This window comes from Myotis davidii, unplaced genomic scaffold (genome assembly GCF_000327345.1).
Source record: "Myotis davidii unplaced genomic scaffold, ASM32734v1 scaffold238, whole genome shotgun sequence".
Taxonomy (NCBI): Eukaryota; Metazoa; Chordata; class Mammalia; order Chiroptera; family Vespertilionidae; genus Myotis; species Myotis davidii.
The window spans coordinates 7,129,202-7,146,450 of NW_006293779.1; the positions used below are offsets into that span (position 1 = coordinate 7,129,202).

At 46.2% G+C, this 17,249-nt stretch overlaps 2 protein-coding genes across 3 annotated transcripts in view; one reads left to right on the forward strand and one right to left on the reverse strand.

Moving 5' to 3' along the window:
- Positions 1 to 877: 877 nt before the first annotated feature.
- On the forward strand, positions 878 to 5,357 carry SF3B6 (splicing factor 3b subunit 6). The gene is made up of 4 exons (XM_006767529.2): positions 878 to 1,130; positions 3,772 to 3,890; positions 4,790 to 4,928; positions 5,095 to 5,357. The coding sequence occupies exons 1-4, from the start codon at positions 1,101 to 1,103 to the stop codon at positions 5,182 to 5,184; spliced, it is 378 nt and encodes a 125-aa protein (XP_006767592.1). The 5' UTR covers positions 878 to 1,100; the 3' UTR covers positions 5,185 to 5,357.
- A 2,913-nt stretch (positions 5,358 to 8,270) lies between these two features.
- The window catches only part of FKBP1B (FK506 binding protein 1B), a 9,354-nt gene continuing 375 nt past the window's right edge, over positions 8,271 to 17,249 (reverse strand). Inside the window, exons 2-4 of one of the 2 annotated variants that reach the window (XM_006767530.2) lie at positions 13,588 to 13,635; positions 10,328 to 10,440; positions 8,271 to 8,877 (exon numbers count right to left, since the gene is read on the reverse strand). In XM_006767530.2, the coding sequence (XP_006767593.1) occupies positions 8,749 to 8,877; positions 10,328 to 10,440; positions 13,588 to 13,635 (290 nt within the window). In that variant the 3' untranslated portion in view covers positions 8,271 to 8,748. Of the gene's footprint in view, positions 8,923 to 10,327; positions 10,441 to 13,587; positions 13,636 to 17,249 lie in introns of both variants that reach the window. The other variant, XM_006767532.2, reaches the window with a different exon arrangement.

Here is a 17,249-nt window from a genome sequence, read left to right on the forward strand (position 1 = left end):
AGGAGAAGCCAGGTCAGCAGATGCTCAGCTCCAGGGCTGTGCCAGGGTTCCACAGAGACAGAACCCTGTAGCACTGCCAGGGGCCCGGGACCCACACACATCCCCTAACGCTGCACCCCTGCAGCCAGGTAATTCAGTCCTGCCCGCCCCCTTCCGGAAGCTGGTCCATCCTTGCTGCTTGACACAGTTGCTGCAGGGAAGATACGTGCACAGCATATGTTTCAAGGGACCTAGCGTATATGGCATACTGTTCTTAATATGTTTGCTCCCCTTCCTGGAGCTATGTGTTTTAACCAAGGTCACCTCTCCGAGAAAGGTTGTTTCCCCAGGTAGGGATTTTTCCCTGAAGTTAGGGAGGGGATAAAACCCCTTAACTAAGTGCCAGGCGGGTAGTTAATCACTTTAACTACGAACAATCACACTTAAGCTACATAATCTTTACACCCTGGAATGGAGATAAGAAATGCCCTAACCTTTGGAATAGAAATTGACAGGATTAAAATCAACTGGTATAAATACAGATGTAACAAGACAATAAAACACAGAACCTGGCTGGAGAACCTGGCGAGGGGACCTGGCTAGGCTGCTGATCAACGGAACGCTGCCTCCGTGTCATTCCTCCTTCTCCGACTCAGTCCACACCTTTGGGAACCCCTGGACCTGCTGGGACTGGACCCCAACAGCCCCCTTCCAGAAGGCACCTGCGAACAGCCCCAGCTCTAGTCGCTCTCCTCAGGTCCCGCCCCCTCCGCCAACTTCCTCCGCTCAGGGCCAGCCTGACAGGAACACCGCCCCTTCTGAAGCCCAGGCTCCGCCCCCTTCAGTGCGGTTCCCGGAAGCGCCTCGGGCCCTCGCCTTTCAACCTTCCGGCCTCCTTGCAGACTGGGGGTTATTTTGCCCGGAGTCTTTTCGAAAGGGGACACTGCGTCAGCACGTCTGCGCGAGAGACGGCGGTGTTCCTGCGCGTTACAGCCGCTTCCGGCGGAGCCTGAGTGTTGATGTCCCGCATCTGAGGCCGTGTTGAGCTGGAAGCTGAGCGAGCTGCGGAGGAATAAGGGGAATTCTAGTATCTGCCGCGGTAATCTCATCAGCCCGCCAAGATGGCGATGCAAGCGGCTAAGAGGGCGAACGTAAGTAACGGGGATGTCTGCCGAGGAGGGAAGGACTCGCTGTGGACTCGCGGCGGCGTGGATCAGGGCCTTCCCGGCCCTTGTCCGTCCCCAGGGCGGGGAAGCCAGACGTTACCGTGCTGTCGGAGGGGAGTTCAGCCTGGCCTGCTCCTCGAGCCGCATCCCCGCCCCCACCCCTTTGGGGAGTTTTCCTTCCGTCCCTTTCTAGTGTCAGCGATAGCGTTAGCCCGACAGCCTTTGTAGCTTCGCCTTCAGCCTGGCGTCTGCATCTTCCCGGCTTAAAGGCCAATAGCACAGATAAGTCCCCAATAAATAACCTAATGGCCAACGGGCGACGGGAGCCTGAGAGTCTTCTCATCACGGAGCTCTTTGGACCCTTCATGGGTTTTTTAATTTAATTTTTTACGTATTTCATTGATTTTGGGGAGGGGAGGAGCGGGGGAGAGAAAGAAACATGGACTTGTTGTTCCACCTTCCTATGCTGTCCTGTTTGAAACTTGTATGTGCCCCGACCGGAGGCAGAACCCGCGATCTTTCCTCGGGGTTTTGGGATGGCGCTGTAACCAGCTAAGCTACCCGGCTGGGCGGATCCTTCCCGTTTTAATTCAACAACATTTTTAAGCAGCTACAATGTACCAGACTTGCGAGATAGGAGACAATTCATCAGTTATAGTAACTGAAAAGCTACCAGGTGCGAGACACAAGTCTAGGTATTGGAGATGCAGCGGTGAATAAAACAAAAAGCCCGGCTGCTTACATCCTTACGTGAGAGAGGGGGGCGTTATGGAACCCTAAAAAAAAAAAAAAAGAATCTCAAAAAAGTGTTCAACTCTAAGGTGCTGAAAGGTATAGTAAGATGAGGACATAATGGAGACTTTGGGTGACTTGGTTGATTTTCACTTCCGTGGGTGAAAACAGCGGAGGGATGACATCGAGGATGGAGGTTAAGAAAGTGGAGGCAGTTCCTTCCACAGGTTTGCATGTGGACAGGGAGAAGGTGAGTTAGGTGATGGCTGGCTTTTCCGCTTTGAGATGTGTGGCATACGGTGTCTTTGTACGCCAGTGGGGACGATGGCCTAGTAAGTGGGAGACACGGATGGTGGAGGAGGAAGATGGGTTAGGTTCAGGCGGTTTGGAGTGGATGAGGGGGTGGCTCGGTACTGAGAGGCAAAGTGGGTGCATATGGATGAATGTGGGTGGGCAGGGTTGGTAAGGTGAATGTAAAGTGTTCACCATTTGGTCATGCCTGTTTTTCCCAGTAAGCAAGAGCCACGGTCCTCTCTCAGGACGGGCAGGGGGGAGAATGCCCAGCCCAGCTCAGACACTAGAGGGGGTGGTGGTGGAGAGTGGGAGGAGAGAAGAGAGTGTGATTTAGTGGCTTGCAGTTGGACAAAGCAGATTTACTAGGGGAGTCTATGTGATGGACAGTGTTGATCATCTGTTTGAACTTATCCTTGAATCTTAAAATCTAGACTTTATTGTACTTGTGTAGCACTCGTCACCGCTACTAGATTGAGGGCAGGGAATAGGTATATTATTCTTGGATTTATACAGCACAGCTTAGCGCCTGACATAGTTGCCAATTTAATAAGTAGTGAGCAAATTAATGACTATTACGTAACTGTTCATAAGGAGCACAGAATCTGGTGGGGTATACACATTTGAGAGTCATCCACTCAATGTGGAAATCCTGTGTGTGGTGAAGAGACTGTGTAGAGTTTGGGGGGGTACATGAAGGGTCGAGACAAGAAGTCTAAAGATAAAACTCCGTGGAAAAGCATATTTTAATGGCAAAAAAGACTGAGAAGAACTAACTAGCCAGAGAGTTAGGAGAAAGCCAAGGAAATAGTATCAAGCAGGTCATAGACAATAGTGCCAGAGGCTCTGGGAAGTTAAGTGTGATGTGAATTGGACGCTGCAAGTACAAAGTGTTAGTGAGTAGAAGCACTCCCATCAGCGTGTTGGGTTGGAAGCTACATGGTGGCACACTGGTGAGTCTCAGTGAAGTAGTGTATGAGGCAGTAACTGTAGCCTTCCTCTTTCCGGATGCTTGACTGAAGAAGAAAAAGAGAGCAAGATAGAATAATAGAGAGCTACTGAGTCTGGGGAATGCAGAAACTTTGTCTTCCCTCCCTCACTGTGTAACCCTAACACTACTATCCTGGTGTATATGTAAAGAAGGTGCTCAGTAGCCCTAGCCGGTTTGGCTCAGTGGATAGAGTGTTGGCCTGTGGACTTAAGGTCCCGGGTTCGACTCTGGTCAAGGGCACATGCCTGGGTTGCAGGCTGGGTCTCCAGCCTGTTTTCTGTCGTGGTGGCAGTACATAAGCAAACTGCTCACCTGAGAAATAAAAGAAACCAGTCGTATTGGCAATCAAATCTAAATAAATGATAAAGGCATTGACTGAAAGCCTGGGTTTTGTAGTAGCCCCTTATTCCTACTAATAGACTTCCCTATAATCAGTGCCTAGTTGCTTTTCCAAAGAGTATGCCATTTTCAGTATAGCAGGTTATAATTTTTAGTCTTGGCTTTTTTTGTTTATTATTTTTTATTATGAGAATTTCTTGTTCACTATGAGTTTTTTTAAATGGTAGCATTCTTTCTCCTAATTATAATGACAATACATGTTTCTCATTTCAGATTCGACTTCCACCTGAAGTAAATCGGATTTTGTATATAAGAAATTTGCCTTACAAAATCACAGCTGAAGAAATGTATGATATATTTGGGAAATACGGACCTATTCGTCAAATCAGAGTGTGAGTTTACTGAAACTTTGGGAATGTTGTTTAAATAAAATGATTGCGTAATCTATAACCTTGGAATTACAGCTGACAAGGGGGCCTGAGAGCCTCCAAGGCTAATTGAAGTCGGGAGATGAGATTTTTTTCCTTTTTTTGTTTGTTTGTTGTTTGCAAGGGGGAAATACCTACCGAGGCCCTTATGATCCAGCTCAATGAGAGCCAACTAATTGTGAAGTTACTGAGAGCATGAATAATTTGAGGGGTCTGGAAGGGAAGGAAGAACTGACATTTATTGTACACCTGCTATTTATAAAGTCAAAAACTATGCTGTTATATGCGTTAACTCTAATTTTTTCAACAATCTTCACTGTCTCTTTTACTGACTGCAGAATTTCTGAATAAACTGAGTAAAGGGATATAAAAGTAACTGAGAAAAATGATTTTTTTTTCAACTACAGCTTCCTGTGGAAGATTTAAAAGTATAGGGAACCCTTTCCCTGATCTCTTTAAATTAAAATCAATATTTTTTTAAATAACTATCTTTTTAAAGAAAAACTCCATTCAGACATAGCTGACTAATAGGAGCCATCACTCCTCAATACTGTACTTTCCAGTGTAAGACTGAAAATTGGTTCTTGGTGTGAGAAGTAGGAAAGACTAGAACATGAAGATTATGACAAAGTTTCAAACTAGTTTTTTGCCGTTATTGGTTTAGGAGCTATATTAGTATTCTTTTTTTTTTTAAGTATTCTTGACATAACAGTAAGTTTAACCTATAGCTATTTCACTTAAAAACAAAAATTACCTAATTCAGGAAATTACAGGATTATCCAGCATACCCTTCCATAAGGTTTATCTCCTCTAATGGTTTTCAGGTAAATATGTGTTGAATTAAGTCTGATTCAACTCTGCAGGGGGAACACACCTGAAACCAGAGGAACAGCGTATGTGGTCTATGAGGACATCTTTGATGCCAAGAATGCATGTGATCACCTGTCCGGATTCAACGTCTGTAACAGATACCTCGTGGTTCTGTACTATAATGCCAACAGGGTAAGTATAGCACAGTTCTCGTCATGGGGGAGCCCACATAGGAATTCCTGCAGACCCGCACCCTTAGGGGAGATGGTACTCTGAGCTCCTTTCTGGCTGGTGCTATTAGTGGGATTCATTTGACTGTAGATTGGTAACCTAACTTTGACACTTACCGCATTTTCAGGCTTTTCAGAAGATGGACACAAAGAAGAAGGAAGAACAGTTGAAGCTTCTCAAGGAGAAATACGGCATCAATACAGATCCACCAAAGTAAACTTTTTCTGCATTTTTATTTTGGACTGAAAACCCATGAATCACCACCCTACCCTTTTTCGATTTTTAATTAATACTGAGTATTCCAGTTTCTTGAGGTTCAGAATTTCATTCCTGAAACCGTGATACATGTTAGAATATATTGTTAGTAAAGTTGCAGCTTTTTGTAAAACATGTCAGTGTTTTCTCTTGAGTTTTCCCATCCTGTTTAATACTGGGGGTGGGGGTTAGGGGGATAGCAGTTGAACCCCTAGCTCAAGAATTCTATGGGGGGGTGTGGTCCTAGGGACTGAGCTTTTGTGTTCTTAATGCCTCCAGTGTGCAGTCCAGAGCTTAGCCATCAGGGAACTTGGGAGAGGGTCGTCATTTATTGAATGGCTATTAATAATGAAATCTTCGTAATAACTCAGTGAAGGTAGTATCTCCATTTTGCAGATAAGGAAATCAAAGCTCATCATGTTGGTTGAATGAATAAAAAGCTGACATTAAAAAGTTGCTGTAACATCAACCAGTTATTAACCATGCCAGTACATGTGGATAATACTTTACAGTTAACCAAAAGACCTTTGTGGATGTGGGTACCCTGTGTTTAGAACAGAGGTCTGTTCTAGAAACGGCCAAACAGCAGCACGTTGTTAGAAATTTGAGAGCAGGCAGCTTGGGTAGTGTTGGTTGTTCCATGTGTGAGATTTTATTAATGTAGTCTTTCTGTTTAGTTAATAAGTGTCTGTGAATATTTTGGACTTTAGTTTACAGTATATCTTTGCTATACAAAAATATGTGATGCTTATCCTTATAATCATGAGTTCTCGTGGCATGGAAATAGTATAGTTATTACCACATTCATCATAGTCTGGCAGCCTGGAGGAGTTAGCTGTAATTTTCTTTTGATAGTTTAGGCATGAGCCAAATGGAAAAACATGGGCTAATTGTATATATATAAATATAAAACTATAACCCAAAACCAACTTGAAGGGTACAAGGACTAAATCATTTAACTGGACAAAGAGCATCTATTCTACTTTTAAACGCACTTAGCTTTGAAATCTATCATTACTTTAAGAAAACAGGCTATTATATCTTTTGTACTATCTTCTCAAAGCCTACTATTAAAAATGAAGAAATAATTGTCTTATTATGTCTGAGTGCTTTTTGAAAGCACTGTAAGAGTCATTTCTAAGGACAGGCATGATAAAGGAGCCACAGCTGTAATTTTCTTATGAATGCTTTTGTGAATTCCATATCAATTATTGTAATGCACGATGTGCCTTTAGGTATTTACAAATGTAAAAATAATTTTCTAAAAGACATTTTTGTACAGGGAAAACAAATTAGACTTACGGTATGATGTGTCTAAGTGGCAGACTGGCTTGCAATAGTGTAGTTGTTTTAAATTAACAAGGGGAAATTCCTATTGACAATTATGGCCAGTCCATCATTTGGTTTCATATATCTGTTGGCTGAATTTCATGATCTTAAGATTTTTAAAAATTCTCTGTAACTGTTTGGTAATTTTGTGGCCTGTTCTAGTTAGGATACAAGAACTTTAATTTAGTGGACAAATATTGAGGACCTGCTCAGAGCCAGGTCTGTGCATGCTAAGATGCTGAGGATACAGTTACAATTCACCCTCTGCACCAGACATCGAAGGCTCAGTTTTTCAAACTGCTTTTAAGGATACAAGGAATGATTGTGTCCGTGCATATGTATGTACACACACGTCTGCCAGACTGCTTTACATTCTTCGAGGTTAAATTTCTAGTTTCTGACAAAGATGTTGTGTGACTCGGGGGTGTGTTAACCAGAAGTTTGAAAATGACTGATATGACAGCTCATCGTCACTCTCCTGTTTAACAACTTTCAGTGGCTCTCTCGGGACAGTGTCCAGACATGTGAGCATACTGGGTCATGATTCTCTGCGTCATCTTTTAAGAGTGTCAGTAGAGCGGGGCCTGCAAAGCCTGGCATGTCCTTCCCAGGTGCTAGCCAGTAGGTATTTGCAGTTTTTTATGTTTGTGTTGGTTCTTAGTGAGTGTCTCCTTTTAACACCTGTGCTATACATACTCTAGACTGAGATCTTTTATATCAGCGGTCGCCAACCTTTCGGACCTCACGGACCACCAGTAGTCCGCAGACCACCGGGTGGCGACTGCTGTTTTATATGACTCCTAATGGTCACCTCCGGTGGTTTTTAGTTATCCTATTGGTGTCACATGAGAAAACAGGCTGAGTTCTCAGAAATTATCATAGACATTCAGAAAGGAGTGAATGCAGCCCTTCTAACTGGCCTACTTCCACAGTAGAAGTGAACCCAGGGACTGGGTGATTAAAAGCAATGCAGCCCCTTTCTCATTTCATTCTCCCCATCCTAAAGACTGCTTCTTTTAACACCTCAGTCCTCCGCAGAGGACTACAGCCAGGACTTCCTGGAGACAAAAGGGTAGATGAAGTAATAACCAAGATGATGAAACCCCCGCCCCTCATGTATATGACGTGAGTCTGTGAAGGAAACTAATAGTACCTGTCCCAGCCCCTTCTCAGTCTTAACAATCTCAAATTAAGAGATTGCTGACAGAATACTCCTCACTAAGTTTAAAAACTATGCCAACAAAAAGAGAAATCTCCTGGCCATATTGCCCAGGCTCCTTTGATGAGCACACCAGTAAGCGGGCTGATTTAAAACCTACCTGAGAACTCCCGGGAGTTACAGTTCATGTTGATTAAATTAAACAGTATATGTGGAAACGATGCAGAAACATAGTTTCTTCTCTTAAGTAATTCTCAGTGTAAGTTAGAACAAATCTAGATGCAACTAAGCAGTTAATGTGAAAACAATCTCAGAATCGCAGTCTTATCAAAAGTAACTTAATGTGAGTTAGAGTGTGGCTCTAAGGCCTACCACACTTTCATTTGTTCAGACACACAGTGTTCTTTTTCCATCTGGGTGAAGGGAGCTCATCCCTTTAAGTCCGAACAACTACAGATCGCAAGATCCCAAAGTGCTGGAATCCCACATTTGATTGCTAGGCTGTGGGATTTGAACCCTTCAAGTACTTCCTATCTACAATAAGGATGGACAGGAATTTGCCAAGCACAGAGCCTTTATTTTACATGTCATTTCCTAAGAGGACAGTTTGTAAGTCAGCAGCCAACAATTTTTAAGAGAGAAAGTGACAGCAAAGGTAACTGGCTCAAGTCCCTCTGTGAACGCCATGTACATTTCGTGTCTGAGCACCTTATGTGTCTGGCTTAAGTGAAGGTAAGGCAGTGTAGATTGTGCAAACAAGAAATCTGTGTTCTGTTCTCAAGAATGGCTATTACATGCATCACGCAAAATGTACTACCTGAAATGTTTTGATCTGCAACCGAAGTTTCCTCAAGCAAAGATGCGCGTGAACAATGACCAACACACACAGAGCAACTTGGGCAGAGAGAATGGATAATGTTGTGGGGCAGCGAGGTTAGCGCACTGATCAAGAGCCCCAAGCAGGAGGAGCCGTCCCAGTGGCAGAGCAGGCTAGGAGGGTGAGCAGCAGCCATCTCCAGCCACCTTAAGTTCCTGCCTTCACTCTAAGTTGAGCAGCTCCACGTCAAAGATGAGGGTGGCATTGGGAGGGATGACACCGGGGTGGCCAGTGGCTCCATACGCCACATCAGGGGTGCAGGTCAGCTTCGCCCTCTGCCCCAAGCTCATCTAGCAGGGATGGGGGCAGATGGGGAGAGGAGAAAGAGGACCCAGCTTGATTTAAAAGAAAAAAGTAAGGTAACTATGGCATTTTCCCAAACCATCCTCGTGGTAACTCTGACAATCTGAGATGAATTTTATGCATGGCACACATATATGTTTTATGTTAAAATATGTTGTAACACATACAGATTCTGCCTCAGAAGAGCAGAATCTTGACTGTGGGACAGTAACTTCCACCAAGCAGTCTCAAATTCATTTATCCAATAAACTGCTGGTTATCGATTAGTGTGTGGCCCAAACACTTCTATTGTTCATCATTGTTCCCACCCTCTTCCTAAAGAGGGCATCTAAAGCACACACTCAAGTAGGTGGCAGGCAGTTCATTAGAGAACTTGAGCTTAGAGCACAGCAAGGCGGAGAGGGCTGAAAATTACAGTGGAGCACCAGATGGCTTCGCAGACCCAGGAAGCAGAGCTTGAACAGGGGTCATCACAGCAGTCATCGAGACCCATCTGGTGCCCAGCCAGTGTGCTCAGGGGTTGAGCATCAATCTGTGAACCAGGAAGTCATGGTTCAATTCCCCGTCAGGGCACACGCCCAGGTTGTGGGCTCCATCCCCAGTGTGGGGTGTGCAGGAGGCAGCCGACCAATGATTCTCTCTCATCGGTGTTTCTGTCTCTCTCTGTCTCCCTCCTTTCTGAAATCAATAAAAAAAAAAAAAAGACCGGCCTGGCAAGTCTTCACCAAGTGAGACTTGGTGAAATGTGAATAAACTGATTTTTAAATACTAAATATCTGGCTCAGAAATTTTAATGGATTAGTTAATAGTATTGTAACAATGTCAATGTCCTGATTTTTATCATCTATAATAATAAAAGCATAATATGCTAATTAGACTGGACGAAGCTGTGGCTATAAGGGAAGCCCAGGTCCCAGGTGCCTGCCGGCGCCCGGAGGGAAGCCTGGGTTCCGGGTGCCAGAGGGAAGCCAGTGCCGGCAGCCGGGGGAAAGAAGGCTACTCTTGCACAAATTTCATGTATTGGGGCCTCTAGTTGTACTATGATTATGTAAAATGTTGCCATTTGGGGAAGCTGGGTAAGGAACATATGGGAATTCTACTATTCCTGCAATGTTTTTGCAAGTCTGAAATTGTGCATTTCTTTTTATTTTAAAGTCCACCTTGGCCTACCCTACCCCAACTCTTCTGCCTTGGTCAGGGACAGCTGGTAGCTCACAAGCCCCCCAGTTAGTTTAGTTCTGATCAAACCCAGGGGATGAGCTTGAGATATAAGAGCCCCCAGTGACAAAAAAGAGTCATGCTGGCAACAAAAAGGGTGGGGACAAAGCCAGGACTGAAACTAGATGGTGTGCAGTAGTGGTCTGTGATAAGGTGGGGTTAGTGTTGAGCTCAGATCCCGACTCCTCAAATCCCCCATAAGAAGGATCTTCATCCTACCTGGGCTGCACCCTCTTCAAAACCCTTGATGACTTCTTGTTTGCCGATTCTGAACTTGAAAGGTTTGTTTCTGTCTCTGGATGAATCAAATTTCTTTCCATTTTGGAGCATTCCTGTGAAAACAAGAATAAGATGGAAAAGAGCTGTGGTCATGAGTCAGTTGCCAATTCAGGCTCAACGCATCTAAAATGGAATTCCTATTCTGCACTAACCTCTTCCAGTCTTCCCCATCGGTCCTGTTGCCCAAACAAGAAACATGGACTCTTCCCTCTGCCTTATCCCATGCACAGCCTATCAACAAGTCCTTCCTATCTTTGGAATCACCTATTTTCTCCATTTCTATTACCATCCTGGGGCCTCGCCGAGTCTCCATCCTGTCTCACTTGTGTATAGGAATAACCTCCAACGGGTCTTCGCTCCGTTCGTACTTCAGGATTTGGCTGTTACCTGCCTGATAACCCTCTCTCTGCTCTCCACTTCCTTCCCTTTCCCCGCCATGTCCTATTCAGGTCACACCTTTCTCAAATACCTCTGCACTTAAACCTTCTGTTAACAATATGACAACAATAAGAAGGCATGCCATAGCATAGTATAACCAAAAAAAGAAAAAGAAATGGTATAACCAACAAAAGAATCATCTAGAATAAAGAACTTCATAAATCAAAAGACAATCTAATGTTTTTTAATGTTCAGAATTTAAGCAGGCAAGAGGATATCCAAATGGCCAATAAGTACATGAAAAGGTACTCCATGAGTCTTTTTTAAAAAATATATATTTTGATTTTTTACAGAGAGGAAGGGAGAGGGATAGAGAGTTAGAAACATCGATGAAAGAGAAACATTGATCAGCTGCCTCCTGCACACCCCCTACTGGGGATGTGCCCACAACCACGGTACATGCCCTTGACCAGAATCGAACCTGGGACCCTTCAGTCCACAGGCCGACACTCTATCCACTGAGCCAAACCGGTTAGGGCACAACTTCATGAGACTTTAGGAAATGCAACTCAAACTCACAATGAGATACCACTGGGCACCCAGAGTGGTCCAAAAGCAAAACAAAACTTGATAAAATCAAGTGTTGATGAGGATGCAGGAGAACTGGCACTCAAACATTGCAGGTGGAAGTGGAAATTGGCACAACTACTTTGGAAAGCTATTTGCAGTATCTGGTGAAGCTGAGCAGGCATAACCCTGTGCCCTAGCGATTCCACTTCCGGGTATATAGCCAGCCATAATGGGTACAGATGTGGATCAAAAGAAATCTTACAAGGCTGTTCAAAGCAAAACTGTTCATGATAACCCAAAACTATAAACAACCCAAATGGCCATCAACTATAGAAAGGATAATGTGTAGTAGCCTATATAATCCAATAGAATAAAAGGCTAATATGCAAATCGACCAAATGGTGGAACCACCAGTCGCTGTGATGTGCTCTGACCACCAGGGGGCAGACGCTCAATGCAGGAGCTGTACCCTGGTGGTCAGTGCACTCCCCCTGTGGAGCCAGAAGCTGGGCTCACAGCTGGCGAGCACAGCGGTGGCAGGAGCCTCTCCCGCCTGCACAGCAGTGCACCCGGCCTCTAGTATTCATATAATGAACACAGGGGCAAGGAATGGTACAAAAATAGGAAAGAACCATTCTGCACAAATCTCACAGACATAATATTGAGTAAATAAGCCAAACATAAAAGAGTACACACTCTAGCCCTGGCCAGGTAGCTCCATTTGTTGGAGTGTGGTCCCATACACCATAGATTGCAGATACCATCCCTGGTGGGCCGCAGATGGGAAGCTACCTGTCAATGTTTCTCTCTCTGAACATATCCTTGGGTGAGTATTATGACAAGAATAAACTCTGATTCCATTTATATGACATTCAAAAACAGGCAAAACCAATCCATGTGAATAAAAGTCAGGACACTGTCTTCAGGGAGGTGTGGTAACTGGGAGGAGACAGAAGGGAGGCTCCTAGGGGTGCAGGAAATGCATATGTTGATCTGTGGGGTGGTTACCTGAGTGTGATCACTTTGGAAAATTTCATGGAGCTGTACATTTCAGATTTATGTTCTCTACTGTATTCATATTTAATAAAAATATTTACCAAAAAGTCCCACATCATCTACCGTGATGAGATAGCCCCTCTTCAAGCCAGAGCCACTCCGAGCTGAGGTTAGTGTTTAATGCATGCTGCTTGCTCTCTGTAGGTATTGTGAAAAGTCTTTGCAGAAAGATGTTGTGGTTTCAGTAATTTGATAAGTACAGATCTGTCTGCAACATGTAGGACAGATAAATCGATTACACGGGTCAGAGGCCCCAGAAGACTCACGGTAATTAGGCCACATCACTGGGAGATAAAACACAGCTCCAGCCACTGACGTCAGCGACCAGCCACACAGCAGTTGAGAAAAATACCCCCAGTATCTGTCTAGAATTAACCTGCACTTCACACTGGCCCAGAGAACTGCTAAAAAATGGCCCCATTTCCATACATCTTAGGAATTAAACTGGCCTTGTCTGCTAAGTGGCTGTCATCAGGTTTGCCCCATTGAGAAGCAGGTCACATAGCAGAGCGCGCCCCCTCCCCGCTGCCTTGGAACAAACACCTGCTTGTGATCTTCCTGCCAGCGGTCTTCAGGAACTCCATCTAGAATGTTCACAGCCCACCTGCCCTTCCAATACAGACCATCCCAGAGGGGTCAGCAGGGACGAAGCCCCTCCTCTGGCTCCCACAGCAGTGCTGTCATCCCACCCCTTACACTGCACCAGGGCCTTGCATGACTTGTCTGCCCTCTCCCACCACCCACCCCCCACAGCCCCAGTGCCCAGCACAGCATTTTGCACACAGTAGGTGCTCAATAACAGTAGGCTGAATTGAATAGACTTTCGGGGGGAAAAAAAGTCCTGAGGAAGCCTCCCTCCTCTAATAACACCATATGATGCAAAGGGAGCCTGCAGGGATGGTCAGGACTCCCAGAGGTGTACAAAGGGATTTCCAGATATCAAACGGAACCAGGAGGGCCAGGGCTCCACTCTGCCCACACAGAGGCGAGGAACCATGGATGACTTGCTGGTATAAGGGGGGAGGAGTTAACCTTGCAAGCCCCCTTCCTCATTCCCACAAGGCTGGCTGGGAGAAGTGGGGAACAGCTGGCTTTGGGGCTGATTCAGGGGAGCAGGTGTTTCTGGAGAGGAGTGTTGGAGGAGAGACCCACCTTGGGAAGGGCAGTCTGATGAGGGCTCGGGGAGCAAGGCCTACCTGTGTAGTGCACCACACACGTCTGGCCCTTCTTGGGGAATGTCCTTCCTGCAAGAAGACATGAGGGCAGATGAACAAATAAGGTAGAAAGTCACCTGGGACATTTGAGTGTGAGTGTCCATCCCAGGAAGATGACCCTGGCCCTCGTTCTGGCTCAGCAGACTAACCACATCACCTCTCTGGCCTTGATTGGAACTTGATTTCCGTGGGTTCCTCAACTCCACTCTCTCCTGGTTCTTTTCCTCACTTTGATTGCTCCTTTTACTTCCCCTCATCTATTCCACAGGCCTTCACTGACCGCCTAGGGAGAGAGAGACCTGGATTAGATTCCAGAAACAGAGCAATGTATGAACTTATGATGAAGTTAGGGAAACAGACACATAAATAAGTAGCTTCTGAGGCAGGGTGATGACTGTGATCAAAGATGAATAAACACAATCATTCACAAGTATTTACCAAACGGCAGGACCTGATTTGGGGGATACAGCAGTAAACCACATAGGCAAGATCCCCACTCTTTTTGGAGGGGGACTAATAATCCTCAAATAAACAAGATAATTACAGATTGTGATAAGTCCTCTAAAGATGGATTAAAGAGAGAGACAGTGGGCAGGCCATTTTAGAAAGGGTGGTCCAGGATGGCTTCTCAGAGCTGAGACTTGAGGATGAGCAAATGCTGGAAAACCACTGCGGGAGAAGGATCAGTAAGTGCACAAGCCAGAGGCAGGAAAGGATCGGTGCATTTGCAGAATAGAAAGGAGGCCAGGACCTGGAAAGAAGGGCGGGAGGAAGAGATGAGTGGGAAGGAGCCAGGCCATGCCAGGGCTTGCAGAGCTGGGTTTAATTCTAAGTCCAACAGAAAGCCACGGGAGGGTTGTAAGCAAGAATGACATAATCTGAATTAAGATTTTATAAGATCACTCTGGCTGCTGTGTGTAGGATAGACGGTCAGGCGCCTGTTGCAGTAATCCAGACAGGAAATCAATGATGGCTTGAATTAATGTGGTGGCAGCACAGAAGAGAGCCAAAGAGATAGGAGATACAGTCTGGAAGCGGAGTTAAAGGGTGGAGATGGGGTCTAGGATGAGGGAGAAGGAGAAGTCAAGCACAATGCTAGCTGAGATTAGCTTAAAAAAATCAATCTTTTTTTTAAGATTTTTTATTGATTTCAGAGAGAAAGGGAGAGGGAGAGAGAGAGAGAAACATCAGTGATGAGAGAGAATCATTGATCAGCTGCTTTCCCACCGGGGACCAAGCCCGCAACCCAGGTATGCGGGTGGCAATCTTGAGATGCCTATTAGACATCTTAGTTTAAATCGCAAGTAGGCAGGTGGAGAGTGTGCACTGAGGTATCAATTTGGGTGGGATTTAAAGTCAGGAGGCTGGATAACAATGCCTTGGGGGGGCTAATGACTGAGCCAACACCTAGAGGACTCTATGGGAACCCGCAGAGGGGAGCAACTGACTGGGTGTCAGGGAAAGCATCAGGGAGAAGATAATGGTTAAACTGGGATCTTAAGAGATGGGTAGTTTGCCAGAGGAAATAAAGGAAGATCATCTGGGAAGAGTGAACCACACGCTCAAAGGCCTAGAGTCAGCATCGTGGGAGTCCTGTCTGGTTCACTGCTGTAACCCTAGGGCCCAGCACACAGTCCATATTCAACAAATATTTGCTGAATAACGTGTGTGTTTAACAGCTTCTAGGCAGCTTGCTAAAACTGGAGAAAAAATTGGTAGTGGGGGTAGGGACTGGTAATGAGAGACTATACTCTACTATGGACCGTAAGAATAGGTCATCTCGCCCTGGCCAATGGCTCAGTTGGCTGGAGCGTCGCCTTGTGCACCGTAAAGTTGCAGGTTCGATCTCCCATCCATGCATGTATGAGAGGCAACCGATCAATGTTTCTCTCTCACATTGATGTTTCTCTCTCTCTCTCTTCCTCTCTCAAAATCAATAAACATATCCCCCATGAAGGTTTAAAAAAAAGGAATTTTTTTTTAAAAAAAGAAAAATAATAGGTTATCTCACCATCTATGTGGAGAAGGAGATGGAAGTTTCGCTAAAATATTTTATGCCTGCCCTGGCTGTTTTGGCTCACTGGATAGAGCATCGGCCTGGGGACTGAAGAGTCCCAGGTTTGATTCCAGTCAAGGGCATGTACCTTGGTTGCGGGCACATCCCAGTAGGGGGTGTGCAGGAGGCAGCTGAGCGATGCTTCTCTTTCACTGATGTTTCTGACTCTCTATCCCTCTCCCTTCCTCTCTGTAAAAAATCAATAAAATATATATTTTTAAAAATAAAATATTTTATGCCTGGGGAGGGACATGGTTAAAAAGGCCGTGTTGTAGAAAAGGAGTCGGAGTGAGGCGGGAGGCCAGATGGAAGGCAGGGAAGTGGGCCTGGAGGTGGGAGGAGCAGCAACTTGGAGGCTGTGCAGAAATCCAGGTGAGTGATGACGGAGGCCTGAACCAAGGTGGGGGGTGTGGGGGTGGAGGGACAGAGCCTGGCGATATTCAGCAGAAGGACCTGAGAGAACTTGGTGTGAGGCTTCGCCGAGACAGGCATCCCAGCACTGCGTGGGCATACGTGTTGAAATATGCATTTGCATATTCCCCTGCTGGGTTACACACAGCGTGGTTGTCGGGCCCTTTTGTGCTTCCTTGACCCAGGGTTTTATTTATTTTTTGTTGTTAATCGTCACCAGAGGTTTTCCCCATTTATTTGATTCCCTCCCCTTTCCCTGCAATTGACGTTTAGATGGGATGGGAGGAAGGGGGAGAGAGAGAGAGAGAGAGAGACAGACAGACAGACAGACATGGTTGCCTCCTGCACGCACCCTGACCAGGGCTGGGGATCGAGACTGCAACCCAGGTACATGCCCTTGACCGCAGTCGAACCCAGGACCCTTCCTTCCGTCCGCAGGCTGATGCTCTATCCACTGAGTCAGATCGGCTAGGTCGACTCAGGGACTCAGGGTTTAAAACAGAGTGAAAGCAGGAAGCCAGGTCTCCAGGCTTTCCTAACACTCTCATCCTCCTCCGGAGAAAATGCTCCTGTCACTGGCCAGAGAGGCGGGTAAGGAGAGGAAGCTCTCCCGGAGCCTGGGGAGGAAGGAGAGGTCTCCAGTCCCCAGCAGAGCTGTGTGGCTGCCTGGAGGCCACTAGGCCTCAGGGACATGCTTCCTGGAGGCAGCACCCAGGTTCCCTTGTGGGGGAGCTGTCCCCGCCGTGATCCTGGGTGGAGCTGGGACTTTAGGGACCACCGCCTGCCATAGGGCCCTCCGGTTTCTGGGGTGGGTGTCAGCTATGCCTGACATGCAGCTTGCCTGTCAAATCCTGCGGAAATGGGGGCTCCGGTCTGAATTAAGTTTTGGTAAAAAAAATAAAGGGCTAGCCAGCTGTTCCTGGCACATGCAGACCCAGTTGTGCGAGGGTGACGCCCGGCAGCGCTAACCCCAGAGGCGGAGAACAAGGAACACGGAGGAGAGCGAGTTCTGTTTTGGACCGGCGGACTGAGAGGTACCGGTGGGGCCTCCAGGGAAGGCTTAGCCGCAGCTGGGTCCATGGACCCCCGGGGACTCGGGTCGGGTCCGGGCTGGAGCCTTCCATCTGAAGGCCATCGGTCTGCAGCCGCGACTGAGAGTCACGGGAGCGGACAGGCT